The sequence below is a fragment of the Radiomyces spectabilis genome, assembly GCF_025331425.1.
Source record: "Radiomyces spectabilis strain NRRL 2753 chromosome Unknown BYT42scaffold_2, whole genome shotgun sequence".
NCBI lineage: Eukaryota > Fungi > Mucoromycota > Mucoromycetes > Mucorales > Radiomycetaceae > Radiomyces > Radiomyces spectabilis.
In genome coordinates, this window is record NW_026251927.1 from 957906 (window position 1) to 975114 (window position 17209).

The window sequence follows — 17209 nt, forward strand, 5'->3', positions numbered from 1 at the left end:
ACGCCATTCGCGAAAAGAAAAAAAATTTGCTGCCATAAGAAATCGCTTTGGAACGCGGCTCCGATGTCGAGCGCATTATTGGCATTGAGAAGTTGGTTGATTTAAACGTCTTCTCATCACTGCTGTTCAGTATCCTTTGAATGGTTCACGACGCCGTCAGGGATTCTATAATTCTGATAGCAGATAGTATTTACCTGTTTCTCATTGTTTGACTATTTGCCCGGATAATATGGCTTTGGTAGATACAATAGGCTCAAATTGAAACATATATGAACAGGCAAAAAGGTATCACAGAAATGGAGACATACGGTCTTAGGGACAGCAACACACACAGCCGAACGGCCGCACTTGCAACGATCATACTCCAGAAATAATGGCGAAAAATTCAAAGATTGTATAGACGATATGCATAACATTGTGTTCGCATTTCGAAACGGTTTCTTCTCGGTAACGGTGAGAGGAAAGCTAGATATACCGAGGAAATTGGTCGTGAAACGACTGAAGTAGGCTTCTTGGAGAGAAAACCGAAATCATTCTTAATTCGAGTCTAAAAGCAGCACTGGGGATAAAGGAGCCAATAAATCAGGGAAAAATAAGCATAATCGATGAGCGTGTGATATCGCCAATTTGCCCACAATATCAGACGAGAAAATTAGAGAAGAAAAAGGAACGCCCATCCATCGACGTAGAAAGAGCCAAGGTCCACGCTCCACTTACGAGCAAATCGTACCATAACAGGGACTGGATGGCAGCCAAGAAGATCCAGTCCGTCTTTTACGCATGGCGTGCAACAACACTGAAAGCCTCTATTCAGGCGGAATGGACAGTTGTGATAATTTTTTTTATTGTAATCCATGAATCGCTCTTCAATGGAAGAGGCTGGCATCTGATAACAAGCACTTTGTGTGCGTGTTAAGATAAAGAGAACCCTTGATTCGATTCCATTAGACTGTGCAGTAAACCACTTTAGAGGCTTGCCTGTGGACAAGCTATGAATGCCCTGCAATCTTAAAGATATAATACAAATGCCTTCAGGGTATTTTTCAGAGTCGAATACCCTTTATTCAGTAATTTATGACAAAGGGAATTAACGGAGGAACGATATGATGTTTCCACAATAAATGCCATGAAATCACTGAACAAGACTTTTCACTTGATCCGCGACATCTGCACTGTGCCTTCAAAGTGACTGTCAGTGGAGATCAAGCTTTCATCAAGGCGCAGCATTTTTTCTTTTTAATTTCAAACTGCTGTCAGAAATCACTTTCGACCGCTTTGCCAATAGAATATAAATGAAGCAGGAACTTTCTGAATACGAAAAACAGCGCCAAGCGAACATAGCGTAAGAGAATGCTCATCTGAGATCGCCAATGGTATTGAACAAGTTTTTTGTAGTCGTAATCAGCAACTTTTGCAAGAGTTAAGGGTCCCCAATCTGATCGATCGGTCTCAATCACCAAAAAAGAAATTAGTCAAACAACATGTACCAAAGAAAGTGAAGAAGGAGATAGCTCAGCCTACCCGGGTTTCTGCGCGTCTTCGAGGAATTGCAGCAGACAATGAAGACCATATCAAACGTCAAGCGCGAGATCAATCCGCCGAAGCACCCAGCAATAAAGCACGAAAGATCGAGAAATTGGATCAATCGGATGAAAAAGAGTTTCTCGCTTTGTTAAATACTGTCCGCAAGATTCCTAATACAGAACCTGTGAAGCGAGAGATGACGAATCAGAAAGCTTCGACGTGCGAATTATCAAAGCTGACATCAACGTTATCCATCAAACACATCTGGGCCACGGTCAAAGTCACGCAAGAAAGAATCAACTGCAGCGTGTTAGTAACCTTCTTATGTTACTACAGTATACGATCCCTCTACTTACGTCTGTAATAGATTTCATCCTTCAAATACGAAATTGTTAGCTTGCGCAGGAGACGTATCAGGCTATCTGGGATTCTGGGATGTGGAAGGAAGCAAAGAAGCAGATGAAGCTGGTGAAGCGGATCCCGTTGTCTACATGTATCGACCTCATACTCGAACAATTACGGACTTAAAGTTTAACCCTGCCAATCCCTCCAAACTGTTCACATCGTCGTATGATGGAGTTTTGCAGTGTTTCGACATGGAGCATGCATCTTTCGAAGCTGTTTCCATGGGGTTAGAAAGTTTCCCATTCACAAATTTCGATATTACGAATGACGGTCGTACAGTAAGTATTCCTATGGACGCTTAGTGTCGCTAGTAAATTGACTGATTACCACAGATTTGGTTCTCTACGTCCGATGGTGAACTTTGCATGAAAGATTTTCGCTCTCGGGCCGACCCATCGATTTTTCAACTGAGAGACAAAAAGATTGGCTGCATCGATCTTCACCCAACAGATCAAAATTTAATAGCCTTGGCCAGTAATGATCGAACTGCCACAATCTGGGATAGTCGCATGTTAACCGGAAACAAAGCGGCACATTACGAACCAGTACATGAATTTGAACATGGATACTCTGTGACAAGCGCATATTGGTCTCCCCTAGGTAACAAATTGGCAACTACATCATATGACGATTACATCCGAATATTTGATATGCAAAGTCCGAACGAGATGACACTACAATCTGCGATAAAGCATAATAATCATACAGGGAAGTAAGTATATACGGTATGCCACCAGCACTTATGGAGTCCTTACGTAATCGATTATCCAGATGGGTCACCAATTTCCGGGCAAGGTGGAATAAAAGTTCGGCAACAGCAGCTTTGGACCATCAGCATTTCGTTATTGGAAGCATGAAGCATCCATTGGAAATCTACTCGGGTGAAAATGGCGAGGAAATCGCGACATTGTACGATGGGGACCATATCACTGCTGTACCTGCTGTGGCGCAGTTTCATCCAACTACACCGACAATTACATTGTTGGCCGGCAACGGAAGTGGACGCATGGTATGCTGGAATTAATACTGTCATAGTTGGTATAAAATTGTCTTTTATTATTCGTTCCCAAGAAAACCCAACCTATACTAAATAAAACAATAACCCTCCGGGAGAAGAAATACATTACATTAGAGGTTCAAACAGCAACGATGGAGGCACTCGATCGAGCGATAGGGCGTAAAAGGAGCGGACAAAGGAACGGATAGATTCGAATGACACCAGTTATCCGTGGAGCATTCTATCTAAGAAAGCTCCGGCGCTCCATCGTATGCCCGTTTTTGGTGTGTTGGGTGATTGAACCGCTTGTTGTGAAAGGTGTTTGTTCGGGAGATGATTGGAAGAGGCCAGGGATTTTAATAATAGCTGGCGTCGATGAGCGGCTTGTCGATGTTCCACGTGAGGTTTGACGGCCAAGGATGAGTCAGACTGAGATGCAGTAGGCAGGATAGAAGATGACATTGTCCGTTGATGAGCACCTAGACTTGCTAATCGCGGGTGCATCTTTTGTGGTCGTTGTTCCTCTTCTTTTTGGGCCATACATCGTAATAAACTTTCCATCATTGGGTCCTCAAATCGTCGCATGCATCGATATTCCCGCCCCATGCGTTCTAATTCTCGAGTGAGGCGAATCATATTCCGGGGATGAGCCAGACTGTTTTCATCATCCACTAATGAGTGCTGTTTCTGCAGCATCATCTTTTGTTGCGTTCGTGTCATTCCAGCCGATTGTGCAGTTGCTGCCACTGCACCATTACTCATAAACTTCGCCCTCGAAACATCCACTCCAGAATTCGGTCGGCTATGTGAGGAATGGTGAGGATCCGGTGAAACAGCCGATGCATGCCAATCAGCATGATCGTCTACAAAGTGTGATCGTAGTAAAGGCTTTTTTCGAGCACTTATATCCGTGACTGGCGAAGATTGAGTGGGAGATGCATGGGTGATGGTTGATACGGCCGCTTTGTCCGGAGCCACCAGATTGTTGGCCATTGCATTGAAAATCTGTTCGACCGGGGCAGCAGGTCCTTGTTGGGAAACGAAGAAACCGGGGTTACTTCGCCGACGTTGATGGTATCCATGTTCTTGGCTCACATCTTCTTCAATGGTGCAATTGCCGTTTTCATTGTCTTGGGAAGCGGAGGGCGATGATTGCGAAGGAGTAGGTTTGCCTATGTCCTCTGATTTTTCTTCCTTGTTCTGTTCTTCAGCTATGACATCGCCCGTGGTAGGTAAGTTAGCCAACGGGGTTACTTTGCCTGTCTCCAACGCATTGTTAACTGTTGTCTTCGTAGGCGGTTGCTGCGATTTCGGGACATTGGCCGCTGTTAAGTTGCTGATGCCGCCTTTTCGCTCGAAAGAGGATAAACGGTGCAGTGACCGTTGCGATTGCGACCGACGCATAACTGGCTTTTTCTCAACTACCCCCTCGTCTCCTTCCGCGTCTGTGTGAATTGTGTTGCTGCTGTATGCTCTTGCCATGGGAGCCAACTTGGTAACATGAACTCGGCCACTCGATCTTCGTTTCACATGGTGTCGGGTAGGCTTCTTATGAGCTGTGTGAACCATGGCTCCAGTATTGGTAGGAGGTGATACCAGTGCTCCTTCATTATCGCCTACTGCAAACTTTTTCGACGAGTCGGCTGGCATGCCTAGAGAAATTGTAAAATTGCGTTGGGACTGTAACAAGTACGGAATACAAATTGGAAAAAAAAACGTGCAGTTTCACGACTCTGTGTCTAATTCATATTGAAACTCAGTAAATCTCCAATCGTTGAGCGGGTTTCACGCGGATGGCCTGGCTAATGAATCCAGTTTTAACACCATGCACTGTGGTATCGTTTCCACTACCAGTTAAGTAACAAAGCAACATCTATTGACACCCTCTGTTTTTTTTCTGTTTTGGCTAAGTTGGATTTAGACAGACTTGTGGGTATCTTAATTCTGCAGTAAGATAGTCCGGAAGTTTGTTCCAAGATATTTTACCTTGCCATTTGATTGTCAAATCGTTTCGTAACGAAATTTGCTCATAAATTTCTTTTCACTTTCTATTCCTATTTGTTTTTCTATAAGGGAGAAATATGTTATATACTGAAAAATAAAAATAACGGAAATGTTCTGCGATAAGAGATAGAGAAAAAATGGATGACGAGATAATGGTGTGGAGTTCGTTGTTGATTACTTGTATGAAGCTGTATATATATCACTTACAGTCCCTCTATCTATTAGTATTTCTTATCCATTCGTTCTATTTCTCCCTGGAGTGGCTCCATAGGCAATTAGTAGTTTTTCGTTAAATTTCAATATCCACAGTTTTTTTTATTTTTTTCGCCTTTCATCAACTATGGGTGTTTAATTCGGCCTATGTATTGAAATGATGATATAGCCAACTTTCTTCCTCTCCGACGGCATTTCTTCATTTTGAACCCTGTTTTCGTATTGTATTTGACGGTCAACGAACAGAATCTATACAGCCCTTTACTATTTAATCGCGTTTTCCCTAGGAGAGCCTCTACATGTAAGATCATAGAAGCGCATGGCCCACGTTTTTCAGTCAGCGTTCCGTCTATCATGAGTTGCAGACTTTCTTGCTGTAATACAGTATCATTGCCTCTTTCTTCTGAGGCGCTACTCATAATTCTGCTTCACCTCTCGTTGTTGTAGAAGGATCACGGGAGAGGGTATCCGACCTGGGCGAAATTAGCCGACCACAAAATTTTTGTTGCACCTTCCTGCAATTTCAATGACAAATCTACTGTTCTACTGATCCACGAGTCCTCCCTTTGTTTGTCATCCCTGAGTAAGTTTTTATCCGACTACGTCGATACCAATGCCTTTAGATTATAGTTTATTTTGGTATCAACATCATGTTTAGCTTACGCCGGCGCTGTAGATGGTATCTTAAGCTTATGCGTTTTTCGCAAGCATTTTTATCTGATCTCCTGTTGGCGGTTTGTGCGCCGCCATATCGGTCTTTCTCCCCAGCTAAATCAGCATTCAGTGGTATACTGTATCTTGACAAAATTATTCACAGAACCGCTTGATTAAAAAGTGCTTTCCGCCGATTGTTTTTGAAAGTGTAACCAGCTGCTCTTTACTCGCCATGTCCTTAGTAGACCGTGGCAGCAATTAATCATCTGAAAGATGATATTTTCTGATCCTTTTTGGCCTGTTTCTGACTATGTGTGAATGGTAGATTGTCAAAGCTATATGCTCGCATAGGCGCATAAGGCAAAATCAATACACCTTAGTTCAAAATCAATATATTTGTTGAGTCCTTCTTCGACAGTTCCGGGTTAACTCTTGCTGGAAATCGGGAAATGCTCCGGATGTAACCATTTCCGTGGTGAAATTTTTAAGATCAATTGCTGATATACAGTACTCTCACGACCCTTCACCATCCTTCTCATTATTTGCTGGAGTCAGCCTACCACTCCTACTTCCTGGAGAATAGCCGAAGTGCACCTATTTAAAAAGCTTGCCGTAACGATTCGGCCAACTATTGCTCTATCAGCTTGTCGTCGATTTTCCGCAAGGCACTGGTAATCAGTCTAAGAAATCCGTTTTACGAATGCTATCCCCAGCTCAATATTACCGGAATTAGGTTCCGCGGGAACACCGTGGTATCTTGGGTCAGGTACTAGGACTCCAAGAACTGAGCGTCTGCTATGAATTGCAACATGGCCACATCTATGCTCTTGCTTTCTAAACATAATTTCGCTTACGACAATAGTGAATAGAGCTCGGCCCTTTGGCTTTCCCCCGCTTATTGGCCGTCCAGTTGTAGCTACCAATTCATTTGCACAATGTGCGAATATGGTTTGTCATCACTCCACTCTTTCAGCGCCATCTCTGGGTTATTAAACCGTAACCAAAGTACCTGTCTTGGCAAAATTTTTGGTGGCTATCGGACCTCTTGCACACAATTCTTCACCATGTAACCAATCTCCCGCTTCTCAGCGCTCCTCTATCTGATCTGTAAATTCCTTATACGCTCATCCACCTTCCAGCCGACTTTATTTACAGCTTTACTCTCTCTTCCAGTCCCCTTGACGAAAGTTCCAGCAAGATACCGACAGTAAACCCCTTGCACACACTTTCCTGGAGTTCCATAAAACGGGATCTTAATAAGCTTCGAATCTCTGCCTACCCAAGGTTCCTGCTCTCTGCTTGCCGCCCACCCACATCTAATTTTCTTGCTGTCGATGCCCACCTTTTTTTCTTGCTCTCTTTATTTCTTTTTCTTTCATTTTATTTTATCACCTTTTTTTCTCTTTTTTTTTTCTGCCCTTCTAAGTCCCCCCCACGCTTCCTAGTGCGTCCTTTACCCTTCGACTTTCCCACAAGGTTTTTTTTAATTTATTTCGATCCAAGGCGAACAATAGTCCGCCACAGACGCGTGTTCATTCACTCTTGACAAAACAAAGCCCATTTTACTTTTTTTCTCGCTGGACCTTATCTAAAAATAAAATGCTTGCTTGTTTTTCAATGAAACTACAATTGCTAAACTATGCTTGCTAAAAAAAAATGCGAAACAAAAACAAAAAGTGGAGAAGCTGGGCGTCGATCCCAGTGCCTCTCGCATGCTAAGCGAGCGCTCTACCATTTGAGCTACATCCCCGATCTTTTTTGTACAATCTTGCTGTTGTTGGTAATATCAAACGGCTAAATATTTACCCGGACTCCGTGACAACCATTCATTTCGCTTTGAAATCATGTTCCGGTTGCGAAGATAATTGTATCCACCAACACGGTGTATAAGGTAGGTGGATCATTACGAATTTTGCTTTTCCGTTTCTATTTTATGGAAATTTGTGGCGAAGTCTGCATTCCACCGGTTGATCGATGACTGTACTCCTCTAAAACGGTCTTTTTTTTCATATCTGAATGTTTTTCTGGTTCGTCTCTATTACAGTCCCGTTATTATGTATATAACTCTTTGACTATGTAATTCATTTATTGATTCGGTAAATCTTGTCATTGATATAATCTTTCTATTCTGATACTATATCATAATTAAGCCTCTTGTATTATTGTTTCTGAGCGCAAGCTGAGATCGCATAATGCAGATAATTCTAATCCTGTGGGTTTATCTCCATAGGCCGCTCTGTGGCTATTTTACCGTGGCCTTTATTTTATTCATCAGCTTCAGTATAAATATCATTGCATACTTAAACCTTTGTTCGGGATTGTATTTTCACCTCAGTATTCTTTTTATTCTTATTTCTGTCGCTTCCTTTTTTTTTATCTTTTTTCCTCAGGCTCTTAGCCTCTTTTACATACTGTTACAGGTGTCTGCGAGGTAGAAAGTATAAACTGTTTGGGTTGAAAGTTGTGAACATCAGATATAGTATTTTTCGATATATATCAGATCATTTGAGCTGTTCGATGGAAAAAAAAAAAGAAAAGAAAAGGGGAAAATTAACACCGAGAAGACAAAATTAAGCTGCAAACGATCGAAGATGCATGATCTTTAGGAAATGAATATTAACACTCGAAAAGGTTTTGGCATGACAACGCGTAAAACGTCACCGCGTTGTCATCTGCAGCCGGTTGTACATTGTCTCAATCTGCAGTTTTGAATTCCTTGAGGTATATCGTCATACTCCTCACTTATCAAGATATGGTTCTTTAAATCTTACGATTATAGTGCTGCAATTCATCCTTCGATATTTCTTTATTCTTTTGGCCAGAACATTTGTTAAAGTTCCACAAACGTTGGGCACTTTTTACTTGTTTTTACTTGTTTTACTATCGGTATATGGCTCTGCAGCTGCTCTTATGCTCCGTATGTATATCGCTCGTGTTGTTCATGCAATTACGGTTCCCCTCATAGATTGGACTTTCGAAATCACATTAAAGCAAAACAAGAATATTGGTAACCATGGGAGACTGAAGATATCCCGATGCAAAATGCAATGCATCTATACTATTCAAGCGTTGGACATTAATTGCAAGTTGCGTTAACTCTTGCTAATAGTAATATAACGCAGAGAAGTGCTGATCAAACTTTATCAATGTGTGCAACTGTTGAGGAGGTTTACAATGAAATCAATGACTCCATGCTGACATCTAGCTCCAATCGGCATTCAAGATTGAGCACTTCCTTTCTATGTACTTTCTATGGCGCGATCAATGGAAATAATGTCCTAACGGTTATTGTGGAGCCTTCATCAATGTTGCTGCATTTGGCTTTCCCGTTAGCTATGATCTAGCCGTTCTTTTTACTCTGATGTATTCTCTATCCAAAACCCGACTATGATAAATTCAAACCAATACATGGGCCTATCTCATACGGCCCAAGGATAATCTAAGCGCACACACTTTGCTGTCTGATGACATGGACTCCGTGGATGCGGTTATTCATTGTCTTTATATACTTCTCGGTTGTAGTTGAGGCAAGTCGTGAGGAAACATGAAGAAAACGATTACAATTTAAACCCAGTGAAGTAATTTCCTTTTGAATAAAGTGCCAAAAACGTTTGTCACCCGTGCATGAATCTTTCACTGCCAGTGCTTCATGTGAGACATCCGCAGAAAGCCAGGTTACAGCTGCATTTTTTACGAGATAAAACCATAACTACCATATGTCAAACCACGACTGACAAACCACATTTTGCTTTTCATTTAATGTGTAAATCAAGAAAAAGGGGTGCTTATGAAATAAGGGGAACATCAGCGATAGATTAGTGTAATATACTGCCCCTTCAGCCACTTTTAATAATATGTAAAGGAAACCTGAGCACACCATTCAAACCTCTTTTACTGTTATTCATTACTGAACTCAGCGTACCTTATATTCGTGCACGATGTCATACAATGATACAAGCGTCGTATTCTTTGATGCTACAGAAACACATGTGGAAATGGTGTACAAAGAAATCATAGCCGTAAATGAGCAAGAGAGTATTGTGGCTAATAAGGGAGGTAACCTTACTGACAGATGGATTCGCGGTCGGAAACGACAGGTACTGTCTTGTACTGAAATGAAAGATTGGGCAGAATCCTCCTCTGATATGCCAGATGTACTTCTTCCAACTGAGTCGGAATGTCATGCCAAGTCAAGTGATCATCCAGTTACTCCCACGGACGATGATGTTTTTGAAGATGCCTGTGGTGATTTGGGGACGAAGGAAAATCGGAAAAATAAAAATCATCCCAAAACAGAGCGGTGTGCGGGAGCCGACAAATCAGATGAAACCGTCGAGGGCTTATCTGAATCCAAGGAAGAAGTCGAATCCCTAGCAATTGGACGTTATGTGACGCATGCCGAAGCATTGCCAACAACAAGACGAGAACTTCGAAGTAGCATGGAAGAAACCATCATCTCTCCAGTAACTGGAGAAGTGTTCCATCGCGCTGGTGCGGGAACGACAGAAATTTGGGTAGACGAGCCTAGCGGATCGACGTTATGGAACCTTACAAAATCGGCAAGATCTTCCACCGATGAACGCGACTGTCTCGGATGTATTCTGCCAGCTATAGAAGAATACGCTCGTGGGCTAAATGCGGACGCGGAATCTGACCCAGTGTCTGCCAATAACGAAGGCTTGTTAATGAACGAAACATATTTTGATATCCACGATGATTCTAGCAAACGGGAGATCCAACTAGACATGATTCGAGACAGTTTTGTTATCCCGTCCGATGTAGACACCAGACAAGTATCACCAAACACTCTCTGTCCTAGAGAGCAGGAAGAGGCTGGTAAATACGGCATTCGAATTTTTTTTCTTTTTCAATTCTACAACTCATAACGCCAACGCAAACATCAGATCATCCGATCCGAGATGCGGTCAAACTGTTGTTCAATAACCAATTTATGAAAGCAAAGGCAGTATTTCATTCTAAAGCCGATAGGTAAATTATCAGAGGCAGCTATTTTAGATTTATGGTAACTGATGGTGTACTCGACAGAGAGCCCTTGTACGCTTTACAGCTTGGTGTTATGGCATCCATGAAAGGTAAAAGTTTTTAGCATACATACTTGTTTCTCGCACTATTTCCTATCTTCTGACTGTTCTAATGATATAGCGCTGATTGTAAGGCAACCTCGGCAGTGCATTTTTTGATTATTTCTGATATCACTGTGGTAGACCCATGATGAAACCGATCGACAAATCGCCATGAATTCGCTTGCTTCGACGTATGCAATTGCTAAAGCGCAATGCGATAATGAAACGCTGAAACGCCCGTTCAGATCGTCTTTGTCTCAATATTTTTCGTCATTGAAAATGAGCAACCGTACTGGATTACCAATGACATATGCAAGCCCAGTGTCCGCCAGTCATTCGGACACAGCTGGAGCTTCAAAAGCAAGTTTTGTTCCTAACGGTATCCTGCGTGCTCACGCCATTAGAGGTGAAAGCTGCCTGCTTATGGGAATACTACAAATGACACATGAAAACACTATGGAATATCTAAAATGCGGACTGAACCTTCGCCGAGGTAATACAAGTATTATATTAACATGAGTATCCATTTATAACTGGGGTATCCTGTAGCTTATAGTGATTACACGATTGTATGGCAAGAATATAAGCGTATGGGGCAAGAGTACACAAAGTACATGGACCGTGATACGGTTTCTGCTATTCAGTTTGGCATTGCCGCAATTCACCTTTTGCTGTTGTCATTACCGCCTAAGGTACACAAGATATTTTCCACTTTAGGCTGGAAGAGCGACAAGCAATTGGCAGTAGCATTGCTGAAGCTTTGTATCGAGGGAAAGGGAATACGGGCGCCATTAGCCTCTCTGTTGTAAGTGATGATGGACCAATGTTGACAAGATACTCGCATTAAGCCAGGCATCTGTTATGTAGGATGTTGGCTTATTATTCGGAAATGACGGCAACTATACCACAAATGTACAGAGAAGAATTTCAGGAAGCTACTGTCGACTGCTTATCTGCGGCACAGGAAAATCATCCACGTTCCTGCTTTTTCCTATATTACGCTGCAAGAGTCGCGCGCAATGCCAATAATATGACGCTGTCTATTCGATCCTTGAAGTTTGCTGCCGAATCCGCTCAAGGAGAATGGCCGGAAGCAGCAATGAAGCAGCTAACCGATTATGAAATAGCACTGAGTCATATTTTGCAACTCGACTGGAAAAACGCAGCAGCCAGGTTTGACGAATTAAGCCAGCAAAAATATTGGTCGCCGATCTTCTGTCAGTATATGGTGGGGGCATCTTATGAGATGCAGGGTTCACGTACCGACAGTATACTGGCATTCGCGAAGCTGTCACAGATGGCAAAAGAATACCAGAACCAGAAGACATACATAGACACCTATGCAGAAAAGAAAGTGGAATTTTATCAATGCAGCGGCTACCAGGATATGGATTTTTGCGTCCCAGGGCTGGAAATGATCCTTTTATGGAACGCTTTCGAGCAGATGGATAATGAGACGCTCGAGCAATGCTTAGTGGTTGTACTTCAAAAACTGGAAAGCATTTATGAACGGGAGAAATCCGAATACAGTATCCGACTCCGAGAACTGGCTCCCTCGAGATCGCCACCTGACTACACAGAGCAGCGATCCATTCTACTACTCATTCAAGCCTCGGTTTTCAACGCACTTCATCAATATCATGAAGCTATAACTCATCTCAACTGGATACTAGACCATCGTAGCGATATCAAGGGCGAAAAATGGGTTATTCCATTCAGTCTTTGGGGTAACACCACATCGTGACTATTGTGCTTGAACCAGTATTCTTACACGTTTCCGTATAAATATAGAAGCGGGCATCACCAGCTGGGGGATGCAAAATCGGTCTAAAAGTCGAAAGTTGTGGGAGCAAGCGTTAGAATACAACAGTTACAGCTTCCAACATCGATTGATAATCCGGCTCAATCTGGCGTTAAATAGATGCGATGAACTTGGTGTTCGACATGTGAAGCATAAGAAATTTGAAGGAATCACAACCAACGGACGAAAAAGAATGCCTATCGTCTCATCATCCTAGGAAAACAGCCATTGCAGTTGACTCTTTCCTGTCTTAAATCCGTGCATATTGAATGCCAATAAATTATAATTAAATTATGCTCAAAGAGCTGTTTTTATGGAAGTCATTTTTTCTTATCTTCAAGTTCCAGATTACAGCTTAATCATTCATCATACCAAAACTATGTTTTTTCAAAACGTTGACGTCTCTACTATAGAACCAGCCTTTAATTTTACTTTTCTGCGTATTGAACTCAATTTCTAACTCTAAAATACAACACTTTTGATTTGAACGACCAAACAATGTCATAGATCATATTTTAAAGACGCTATAAGATTAGTTCGTGAGTCATATCCTATACCTTATCTTTAAATTTGATTATGATATATGCCGCGTATTGTCGTTTCCTAACTTTGTTATAACAAACAATGACCCCACAAAATCGTTAACTGTCACTGGAGAAAGCATGCTTGCCACATGCAAGGATTTTCATTGTTTTACTGCCATCATGTAGGGCGTAAAAAGCAGATACATCAAATAACAGTGTTCACAATAAGAAAAGTCGACTCTTTGCTCTCTTACTACTCCTTTATGGAATTAATTTCTCGATTTCATTACGATCGGAGCTGGTCATCATCCTAAATTTCCTTACCTCCATTGCTTTTCCCGTAAAGTCAATCAATCGTCCTGAAAGCAATGCAGATGACACCACAGAAGTAACGAAAACACAAAGAAGGCACTGCGGATCTCGTGGTTACTTACATAAGTCGGACAGCGGACGTGAAAACATATAATGTGCGTAGAGATCTCTTTGTAAGGTGATTGATGGTACGTGAGTCTGGCGTTCTGTAGCATCATTTATTAGGATTTTGTCAGTTATACTGTATATTTCCTTTTAAATTTTCTTCAGCTTTCAATGGTCGAATGATACACGAGCAGGCATGCTTCGATCTGTGCAGCTCATCATTCATTGCATCAGTGGGGCATATAGTGTTCATCCATGGGATATCACATCATACAGTATTTTGTCTTCATTTTTTCTTTGGTCTTTGGTTTTTGTCTCTCTTTCTCTTTGAGTGGAAACCCCTCAATCATTGCATCCGCATCCATCATCCAGAATATGGTTATCCAGTGTATCTGAACCGGTCGACATCCATACCCTGGGCGGGAGGAACGGAGAGAGAGAGAGAGAGAGAGAGAGAGAGAGAGAGAGAGGGGGGGAACCAGTGCTGCTTTGCGCATGTTCAGACACAACTCATGTTGTAAGAGATGCCATAAGGTTGTCATTAATTTATACCAAAATCTCATCAAGAGTCTCGCTCAGGTTATGCTTTATTTATACATTAGACTTTTGTCTGACGGAAGTCACCCAATGTAAGAGGGTTACCCTCCAGTAACAGGCGGCACCCGGTGGGTGTACAGCTTGGTATAAATAAAATGTAATAAGCAGAATCATACAACTACAAAATGGTTACAGTGAAAAACTAATCGAATAAGAGTAATGTGCATTCCAGCATTTGCAAAATCGATCTATTAGGAACACTTATTTTAAGTCCTTGCAGAGAGGATATGAAACAGCATGCATAATGCGACGCGTTTACCTGTACTATAAATGAGCATTTTGCCTAGAACTCATATCAACCTACATGGTTTACTAAAGCTTGAAAAGGGTCTTCGGAATTGCGAAAAAAGCGGCGGTATCAGCATCCTTTATAAAATACAATAGAACGTATTGGTTTCATAGATTAGAACGATTATGGAATAAGAAGATTTACTAAAGCAATGCATAGATTTACTAGACATGTATAGGATACTTTAATTTCCTCGACTGAGATACGAGAAGAAGAAAAATTAAGGAAGCATTGGAATTTCCCTTTATTTCAGGGAGACCAATAGAAATGCTTATGAGTTTATAGCGAGACATCAGTAAATGAGCAGCAGAGTTTGCCGGACCGAACAAATTAAGGATCCAATTTATCCCTGAGTTTTGTTCGAGACTCTGGAAACGGATGAACCCATTATATGCAAAGTTCAATGCGGAGAAGCACGAAACAATGGAGATACAGTGGTTGATACAGATAGATATAAGAGTATCTTGATCAATCTATATTCTTTCCTTTCATATGAGAAAAAAAAGCATAGTATGGTCTATTTACCGCGAAAGATTTCATAATTACAGCTGATGTTGGACTACGTCATAGTAAAAAAAAAATGCAATAGTTTAATATCGCAATAAATGTAATATAGGTCAGCTATGTGAGGAACCATATGAATTACTCGAGAATGAGTGTCTGAGAGAGGAGCAAAATAACCAATCGAATCATTTATGACTATGGGTCAGCAAGGGATCAGTACACAACAGATTTGACACACATGGCCCGTTTAGAGAAAAGGATCTTAAACTAGGAACGTGGTGTGTATGGCTCTTTAGCGTTTAACGAAGAAAGCGGAAGGCGTGCATGACAAACCGAGTGCTTCATTGTTTGCTTCTGAGCACATTAAGCTATGAAGCAGCTGCAAATCGTCTAAGCAGGCTAAAGTCCGTCTCGAAACCCGATAGAAGAGCACGATGTATTCCCCTTTTTTCAATTTACTTTCTTCTCTAATGCATTAATTGTTATACACACAGCGACCTCTCTTCGCAGTGTGTCTTTGGAATTTTTTCAGCAGCCTTCCTTTTTTTGTCCATCTAAACTGATCAGACCCTAAACCGGAAACCCCTTCTATCTCAATAGATTTTCCCCCTATCCGACGGATCTCTTTATATTTGCCAGCCGAGTCTTTACCATCTTCACTTTTATCTCTATTTCTCTTTTGCGAACAAACCCGACTTATTGCCTCTGGCCCCTTTCCACTCATTATTCTTTCCAACGTTCTTATCACTTTCCCCAGCCAATTTTAACATGAGAATCGTTGTCCTTACCACATTATATATGGGAATTTATTGTACATTAGTATCGGTGGCACAGGCTGCTAGCGCACTTGGAACGCGCGGTATCGCAACAGTCATGCAAATCGAAGATGATTCGACCAGTTCTGGACTGGAGAAGCGTGGTGGACGTGGTACATGGTAAATTTTCCGTTACCCTAAAAGAAACTTTTTGACATCGTCCCGCTTATGCACGACATACGAACTAGGTATTCAGGAAGCGATCTTCGAAACGCTGCTTGCTATGATCGCAAAGGTCTTGCGCCTTACCATGCATCGACTCATAGTATGATTGGTGCCATGGTATGTTTCATCATAATATGCGTTTTGCCGTACCAGTTTTATAATATGTGTCATATTTCAGGCAATGAACGATTTCGAGCAATGCTATAAGTGCGTCAAAATCACCAATAACCGGATTCCCGCTCTTTCAGTGATTGTGAAAATTGTCGATAAATGCGCAGCCTGCAAAGTCGGTGAGTGCTTTACTACTTCATTCTCTCATTTCTTTCCACATACCAGTCAGCACACTTTGACAGTCCTAAATATAATTGCTTTCGATACTTTCATGGAGTGATTCCCCATTATTTCAATGTAGTCTCCTGAGAGCGGTAAAATAACTTATTCTAAATTTAGGCAAAGCCATTGACTTGACTCCTGCTGCCTTTCAAAAGATTGCTCCAGCAGGAAACCTAGGCATCGGTGTACTGGATATTACGTGGAAACCTGTTCATTGTCCACGATCACGCTTTCTACCTGGAAATCCTAAGGGTTTGGGATTATTTTAGCTAGCTTGTGTACCGATTGCCATAGCATCATCATACACCTACAATGCTATTCATTCATACGATCTCTCCCTATTTTTCGATTCATTGTTCCGACCATTGGTCTACTCTCACTTTGTCATATGACTCGCTTGTCTAAGTATCAAAATAAAAAACCGCCAATCGTGTATAACATCTCAATGACAATATTATCGTCCAGATGAATAGGGTTTTTCGGTCGACCATATTTGGTAAACTGTCCTTAAGACGAACCAAAACAGCGTAGTAGACAGTGATATACGAGTTGTATCTTTCATCTATTAGTAGGCTTTTTTGGTACAATGATAAATGTCAAATTATGTATGTGTATTACTTTAGATGGATCCAAGCCAATTTTCGTTATTCGTTTAAAGCATGTTCAACAATGCGGGTCTGTACCATCGTCAGCAAAGAAATCTAGCATAATGGCACCTGATAATACCTCATTTACTTGCCTCAAACCTTTGCAGTAAATTTCAAGGAAATCCAATTAGCATCCATTTGCTAACTCCAGCTTTCATTCTGCATATTTCATTAATCTGTAACCGACAATTGTATAGACTGCTGACCTCAAAAGAAATTTCGCTTGGCTACTACGA

General features: G+C 41.5%; 4 protein-coding genes and 1 non-coding gene across 5 annotated transcripts; 3 read left to right on the plus strand and 2 right to left on the minus strand.

The window, feature by feature from the left end:
* The first annotated feature begins 1159 nt into the window (after window positions 1-1159).
* BYT42DRAFT_555728 (WD40-repeat-containing domain protein) lies at window positions 1160-2968 on the plus strand. Its single transcript, XM_051566703.1, has 5 exons — window positions 1160-1342; window positions 1396-1833; window positions 1892-2207; window positions 2262-2641; window positions 2701-2968. The coding sequence occupies exons 1-5, from the start codon at window positions 1293-1295 to the stop codon at window positions 2951-2953; spliced, it is 1437 nt and encodes a 478-aa protein (XP_051427070.1). The 5' UTR covers window positions 1160-1292; the 3' UTR covers window positions 2954-2968.
* On the minus strand, window positions 2969-4650 carry BYT42DRAFT_555730 (uncharacterized protein). Its single transcript, XM_051566704.1, has one exon. It carries the CDS (start codon window positions 4574-4576, stop codon window positions 3152-3154), a length of 1425 nt encoding a protein of 474 aa, XP_051427071.1. The 5' UTR covers window positions 4577-4650; the 3' UTR covers window positions 2969-3151.
* A 2824-nt stretch (window positions 4651-7474) lies between these two features.
* On the minus strand, window positions 7475-7547 carry BYT42DRAFT_t30. The gene has a single exon. It is a non-coding gene; the product is annotated as a tRNA-Ala (tRNA).
* Window positions 7548-9312: 1765 nt separating this feature from the next.
* On the plus strand, window positions 9313-12997 carry BYT42DRAFT_555731 (uncharacterized protein). The gene is made up of 9 exons (XM_051566705.1): window positions 9313-9853; window positions 9929-10633; window positions 10702-10786; window positions 10844-10890; window positions 10961-10968; window positions 11023-11374; window positions 11431-11686; window positions 11749-12608; window positions 12673-12997. The coding sequence occupies exons 1-9, from the start codon at window positions 9736-9738 to the stop codon at window positions 12897-12899; spliced, it is 2658 nt and encodes an 885-aa protein (XP_051427072.1). The 5' UTR covers window positions 9313-9735; the 3' UTR covers window positions 12900-12997.
* Window positions 12998-15662: 2665 nt separating this feature from the next.
* Window positions 15663-16857, plus strand: BYT42DRAFT_555735 (uncharacterized protein). The gene is made up of 4 exons (XM_051566706.1): window positions 15663-15948; window positions 16017-16110; window positions 16172-16283; window positions 16444-16857. The coding sequence occupies exons 1-4, from the start codon at window positions 15782-15784 to the stop codon at window positions 16593-16595; spliced, it is 525 nt and encodes a 174-aa protein (XP_051427073.1). The 5' UTR covers window positions 15663-15781; the 3' UTR covers window positions 16596-16857.
* Window positions 16858-17209: the final 352 nt, after the last annotated feature.

Excerpts from the sequence above, each read along its gene's own strand:
- BYT42DRAFT_555728 (XM_051566703.1), top strand. The coding sequence starts at position 1,293 with ATGAAGCAGGAACTTTCTGAATACGAAAAACAGCGCCAAGCGAACATA. Across the intron at positions 1,834-1,891 it reads GAAAGAATCAACTGCAGCGT|ATTTCATCCTTCAAATACGA; the intron begins GTTAGTAACCTT and ends CGTCTGTAATAG. Across the intron at positions 2,208-2,261 it reads TTACGAATGACGGTCGTACA|ATTTGGTTCTCTACGTCCGA; the intron begins GTAAGTATTCCT and ends TGATTACCACAG.
- BYT42DRAFT_555730 (XM_051566704.1), bottom strand. The coding sequence starts at position 4,576 with ATGCCAGCCGACTCGTCGAAAAAGTTTGCAGTAGGCGATAATGAAGGA.
- BYT42DRAFT_555731 (XM_051566705.1), top strand. The coding sequence starts at position 9,736 with ATGTCATACAATGATACAAGCGTCGTATTCTTTGATGCTACAGAAACA. Across the intron at positions 10,787-10,843 it reads TTTCATTCTAAAGCCGATAG|AGAGCCCTTGTACGCTTTAC; the intron begins GTAAATTATCAG and ends TGTACTCGACAG. Across the intron at positions 11,687-11,748 it reads GCGCCATTAGCCTCTCTGTT|GATGTTGGCTTATTATTCGG; the intron begins GTAAGTGATGAT and ends TCTGTTATGTAG.
- BYT42DRAFT_555735 (XM_051566706.1), top strand. The coding sequence starts at position 15,782 with ATGAGAATCGTTGTCCTTACCACATTATATATGGGAATTTATTGTACA. Across the intron at positions 16,111-16,171 it reads ATAGTATGATTGGTGCCATG|GCAATGAACGATTTCGAGCA; the intron begins GTATGTTTCATC and ends GTCATATTTCAG. Across the intron at positions 16,284-16,443 it reads ATGCGCAGCCTGCAAAGTCG|GCAAAGCCATTGACTTGACT; the intron begins GTGAGTGCTTTA and ends TTCTAAATTTAG.